General features: G+C 33.9%; 1 protein-coding gene across 3 annotated transcripts; it reads left to right on the top strand.

Moving 5' to 3' along the window:
- The first annotated feature begins 3,153 nt into the window (after positions 1–3,153).
- Positions 3,154–5,981, top strand: LOC127739588 (putative disease resistance RPP13-like protein 1). 3 transcript variants are annotated; one of them, XM_052256219.1, is made up of 2 exons: positions 3,154–3,636; positions 3,991–5,981. In XM_052256219.1, the coding sequence occupies exon 2, from the start codon at positions 4,957–4,959 to the stop codon at positions 5,812–5,814; it is 858 nt and encodes a 285-aa protein (XP_052112179.1). In that variant the 5' UTR covers positions 3,154–3,636; positions 3,991–4,956; the 3' UTR covers positions 5,815–5,981. The 3 variants fall into 3 exon arrangements, with proteins under 3 accessions (XP_052112179.1, XP_052112178.1, XP_020992702.1); XM_052256218.1 differs by having other exon boundaries at positions 3,985–5,981; XM_021137043.2 differs by having other exon boundaries at positions 3,985–4,960.
- The last annotated feature ends 23 nt before the right edge of the window (positions 5,982–6,004 follow it).

Here is a 6,004-nt window from a genome sequence, read left to right as displayed (position 1 = left end):
ATTTTTCTAATCATACTTGTAAAAGATCGATCAAAATTCAATCTTTAAAGTATTTTTTATCATACATAATTAATGTTGGGCATTTTTGTCTCTTTTTAAATTATTTGAGCGTATTTTTGTGAATAACAAAATTCTAGTATATTTTTGTCAGAGATAAAATTGTTAGGGTACATTTTTGGTGATTTACCGTATTCTTTTTTATTTTTATTTTTTCAATTGTATTCCTGTTACTAGATTTTTATTTTGTTGAGTTTGTATAAATGTGATTTTATATGCATAAACTAGTTCAAACATTTTAGAGCAAAGTAGTTTGATCGAATTTCAATTTTAAATATTGCAACTTGCAAGTGGCCCAACATTCATAATCCAATTATTCCAACGAGACTGAGCTGAATTGTTAGTTTGGTTTGTCTTCATGGAGAGACTTTTCTATACTTGTGTAACGCTTTCTTTTCCCATCATAATAATTAAAAGCTATTTTGACTTAATATGTATACACCATAAGTATAAGAATTTTCACATTCAACATGTCTTTATCATATTAACAACAGAAGTGTTTAATTCAACTTTTCTGTGAGAATAAATAGCATGATAGTGTGTGTTTCTGTGCATATAGTTTTTACTTCATTCGAAATACCAAAGAATTTAAAAATTTAAGGTACTTGCAAGTGCTGCAAACAAGTGAGCCTCCAACTTTTAGTAGTCTGAAACCGATATGAGAAGATTCAACTGTGGAAACGAAAAGAGTGGCCTAAGATTGTGCACATCTCAAACATAACTTATGTAGAAAATTAACTTTCAGCATAGCCGGCACCTTGTATATCTATTACTTAGTTTATGTTCCTGTTACTAGATCATACATATTACCAGCTAGTAAAGTCTTGTATAAATTTGATTTTGTATTCATATCTCAGTTGAAAACATTTTAGAATTAAGTCGTATATGTATTATTGGATAACCAGAGACAAATTTCAATTTGATGAGGATGAGATTGGTTTCATGTTCAACTCTAACATGAAGTTTCTGTTATATCATTCTCTTATAATTTCCAAGTTGGATAGAAAAGGAAGTGCCACTCTGAGCTGAATTGCTAGTTTAATGACAATAAAATTTATTTACATTCTTAATATTTAGAAGAACAAAAAAGTACACTTTTCAAATATTGCATTAAGCCATTAAGGTGTTAAACACAATTTTTCATATATGTCAACAAAAATGTTGTAGGCAGCATTTTTTTCTCTTTGTTGTATACTTCTTAGTATCAAGGACTTGTTTATAGAGAAATTATATTTTGAATACCTAAAAGTGGAGTGTTTATAGACATCAAACTTAATTCAATAGTTATAAATAAGAGTTTATGCTAAAGGAGAGGACCACATGAAAATCCAAGAACAAGAAAATAGATATCAATAAGGAGTATAAAAAAGATTAGGTGTTCAAGAAATAAATATCAATAAGGAGTATAAAAAAGATTAGGTGTTCAAGAAATAAATATACATAGCAAAGCTGCTAATCATATATATTAAAGATTATTGGTAATATAATATATGGTTGATGCTTCAGACATAACTTTTTTGCTTTAAAATTAAATAGAAGCATGAGAATCCTACCAGCAGCTAAATTTTCCTTCAAGAAACATTCCACCACTTCTTCATTCTGAGCCAGAGTCAAGCTATTCAAGAAATTTTCCTACTGGAATGGTTTGAGTTTCATCTGATTTCTGCTGCAAGTGGCCAAAATTCAGAATCCAACTATTCCAACATGTTGGAATGATATTGCCACTCTATGAGGTTAAGTTGAATTGCTTAATTTGGTACTTTGGTTTGTCTCATGGAGAGACTCCTCTACATGTGTAACACTTTCTTTTCCCCATCTTCAAAATTAACATCTATATTCTTAACTTTTAATTTCAATTTTCCTATATAACTTATTATTTTGACTTAATTTGTCTGCACCATCCATCAGTATTTTGAAATTTTCACATTCAACTAAAATCCCAAAATCATTTACTTCAACCTTTCACTACATTTGTAATTTTAAAAACACAAACATATGATTGGATAACAATAATTAATTCCTTTAACTAAAGAGTAGTCCACTAGTTTGTGATGTTAAGGGGTCAAATATCTCTGTTTTTCGTATCCGACCGTTTTTGCAAGGCCAATTTCTTGCCGCATCTATCTATACCAACTCTGGATAATACAAAATAATTTATCAAACAACAGAAAAAAACCTCAACAATATGTATGGTGTTTAATAAATATTTTGAAAGTGAAGAACCACCACGAACTCCAAGCACTGCCCTTTGGTGTTGGGACGATGATATAGTATTATATTGTTGATCCTTGAGTCATAATTTTGTGCAGCAAAAATAAATTTAAGCAGAGAATCCTACCAGCAGTTTATAAGGTCTTTGTGAGAATAATTAAATCACAAAACATATATATAATGTGTTGTATTCAACTTTCATGGTATAAGAGAGCAAGATTAATTTGAGGCAAACTTGATACTCTATAGAATGAAAACATTTCAAGAATACATAATAATGAGTAATGACTAACAAACATGATATTAAATTTTGCACCTAAACTGCTAAATTTGAATGAGAACCAAGATGTTAACATTACATTATAAGGAATGAAAAATTTGCACGGTTGGAGAAAACGAAGTGTGTACCACAAGCAGCACATATATAGGTAATATGGCAAGGTCTCAAGGACATGATCCAATTGGTGTGTTAAAACTTAAAAGTAAGATCTAATCTTAATTAATGTTTACAATTTCAATCGATTTTTTATTTGAATTAGGCTGTATGAACAGTTTTAATTTAAACACTTCTAACCATCTCTATTAGATTATTAAGTTATTCAACTCTCAATTATTTTATATGTATATTGCCAATTAGTCACTGCTTATAGAAATATGTATCTGGTATTTCATAAAAATAAAAATCACTGATATGGTGTGCACATGGGATATACACATATAGGAACACATGGACAGATGCACCTTTAAACCACTTTGAATTAGGAGCACATGGCCACTAATAATACCATATATAATGTGCAGCAACTAATACAAAATTGAAAATTAAAACCAAATGATCAAAGTGAGACAAACACAAAGCTGATAACCATAGTCTGTAAACCCGTAGTTAGTGTTTTAATTATCTTTTATGGAATAGCTGATTAGTGATAACCATAGTTAACAATAAAGAAAGACCAAAAGGAAACAAAGAAGACCAAAGTCCAAAGAGATTGGTGACTGTAGTGTGAGTGTGAGTGAGTTGAATCTAAGCTAATTAAGGAAAGAGAAATGGCTACTGTAGTGGGAGAAGCATTGCTCTCAGCTGCTGTGGAAGCTTTAGTTGGCAAGATCTCCATTGAGATTTCGGAGTTCTATCGGAGCAAGAATCTCGATGAATCGCTGCTGAAGAAGCTGAATGTGATGCTGTTAAGTCTTCATGCTTTTTTGAATGATGCTGAGGAGAAGCAGATCAGCAACCCTGCTGTGAAGGCATGGATGGATCAACTCACTCAAGCTCTCTTTGACGCCGATGACCTCATCGACGACATCGCCACGGAGGCTCTCCGACGCAAAGTGGAAGCCCGCTTTCATCAAACTGTCACTGCTAAGGTGCGCAAATACTTCATCGTCATTGTTATTTGGCTTGTTACGGTTTATAAGCGATTTTAGAAATTAAAAATTACAGTTATATTCTAACAGATAACTAAATATAAGTACCTAATTACAGTTATACATAATCGCTCGGTTTTATATAATAAACCTATTTGTCATAAACTCATAATTAATCATTAAGTGTTGATAAAAAAAAGATTACTAGTCAAGGATTACATTTTTATTTATATCTTCCTCTAAAATTACCCTCATATCTTATAACAGAAACCTTTTAGTCTTTTGGAATTGAACAAATTCATGTCCGTGAACAAAATTTATTAATAATCATATTTTTGTGCAACTTAGATGCAGAAGGTCCTCTCCTCTCCTTTTAAGTGGCCTTACCGAGAGATTAATTCCAAGATGCAGAAATTATTTGAAAGAGCACTTTGCAGAGAGAGCACACAACCTTCCATTGGAAAAAGGTGGTCTCTGGCAATGTTTGGCGTGCAACACCTACAAATTCTGCTGTTGATGATTCTGTTATTTGTGGGAGAAATGATGAAAAACAGAATCTTAAAGAGTACTTGCTGTCAGAAGATGCTGTTGCTGATAGTGGCAGTAAAATAGGAGTGCTTGCCATTGTTGGCATGGGAGGGCTCGGGAAAACCACCATTGCTAAACTCCTATATAATGATGCTCAAGTTAGAGAAAAGTTTGATGTGAAAGCATGGACATCTGTCCCGAAAGATTTTGATGTTGTCAAGCTGGCAAAGTCTATTCTTGAATCCATCACATCTGCACCAACAACTTTTGATAACTTGGATACTTTGCGAGCTGAATTGCAAAAGTACTTGTCGGGCAAAAGATTTCTGCTTGTGTTGGATGATATATGGAATGCATGACCTCATCAACGATTTGGCAACAATGGTTTCTTCTCCATAGTCTAAGAGGTGCGAGGATCAAAAGGCCGTTGAAAATGTAAACAAAATTCGTCATTTATCTTACAATTTTCGTGATCTTGATTCTCCTGATGGATTGAAAGGCTTACGCACATTCCTAGCATTATCATTTGATGTGTGGTTGTACTACTCTAACCTAACAAATGAGGTATTGCATGACCTTTTGCTAGCATTGAAACAGCTGCGGGTGTTATCATTGCCGTACTACGATAGCATCACTGATTTGCCGAATTCTATTGGAAGTTTAAAGCATTTGCGGTATCTGGATCTGTCTTACACTGGAATAAAAAGGTTACCTTCTACAATATGCAAACTCTACAATTTGCAGATCTTGTTGTTGTGTCATTGTAAGGATCTCATTGAGTTGCCCCATGAGATGGGAGAATTGGTGAACCTACGCCGCCTTGATATCCACGGCACTAACTTGCAGGAGTTGCCAGTAGAGATACTCAAACTAGAAAATCTACAAGCCCTGACTGGTTTTGTTGTTAGCAAACAACACAATGGACTGAAGCTCACAGAAATGAGAAAATTTCCCAATTTACAAAGGAAACTCTGCATCTCAAAACTAGAAAACGTTATTGATCCATCTGATGCTTATCAAGCCAATTTGAAGGAGAAAAAGCAAATTGAAAAGTTATTGTTGGAATGGAGTGATTCCATTTTGGAAGACTCCCAACAAGTTGTACTTGAATATCTGCAGCCCTCAACAAATTTGAAGAAACTGAATATTAAATGCTATGGTGGAACTAGTTTCCCAAGATGGTTGGGTGATTCCTCATTTGGCAGCCTACTGAGTTTGAGGATTGAAGATTGTCGTCATTGTTCTTCACTGCCACCTCTTGGACAACTGAAATGTCTAAAAGAACTCTTCATTTCAAGCATGAAATCAGTGATGACTATTGGGTCTGAATTTTATGGAAGCAATCCCCCTTCATTCCAACCGTTTCCCTCCTTGGAAACTCTGAGTTTTAACTCGATGACAGAGTGGGAGGAATGGAACTTGATAGATGGGTTAACTACTGAATTTCCCCGTCTATCATACCTATCACTGAGTAGCTGTCTAAAGCTGAAAGGAAATTTACCCAACAATCTTCCTTGCTTAATTCAACTTGTTGTAGAGGATTGTCCACTACTAGGATCACAAATTTCAGGTGAAGTGGATGGCAGAAACATCATGACACCATTCAATCTATTTACTGAACACATTCTTCATTTCAACTTTCTTCAATAATTATATATTACTGGAATTCCTTCTCTAACTTCCTTCCCCAACAATGGTCTGCCCAAAATACTAAACACACTTCATCTGGAAGATTGCGAGAGCCTCGAACTCCCAACTCATGAGTTCCTTCAGAGTTGCAATGCACTTGAGGAATTGGTGATATCGAGTAGCTGTCTTTCCCTGAGATCATTTCCCTTAG

Source organism: Arachis duranensis, unplaced genomic scaffold, assembly GCF_000817695.3.
Source record: "Arachis duranensis cultivar V14167 unplaced genomic scaffold, aradu.V14167.gnm2.J7QH unplaced_Scaffold_165934, whole genome shotgun sequence".
Classification (NCBI taxonomy): Eukaryota; Viridiplantae; Streptophyta; class Magnoliopsida; order Fabales; family Fabaceae; genus Arachis; species Arachis duranensis.
The sequence above is the reverse complement of the archived record's forward strand: the minus strand, read 5'-3'. Positions and strand labels throughout refer to the sequence as shown.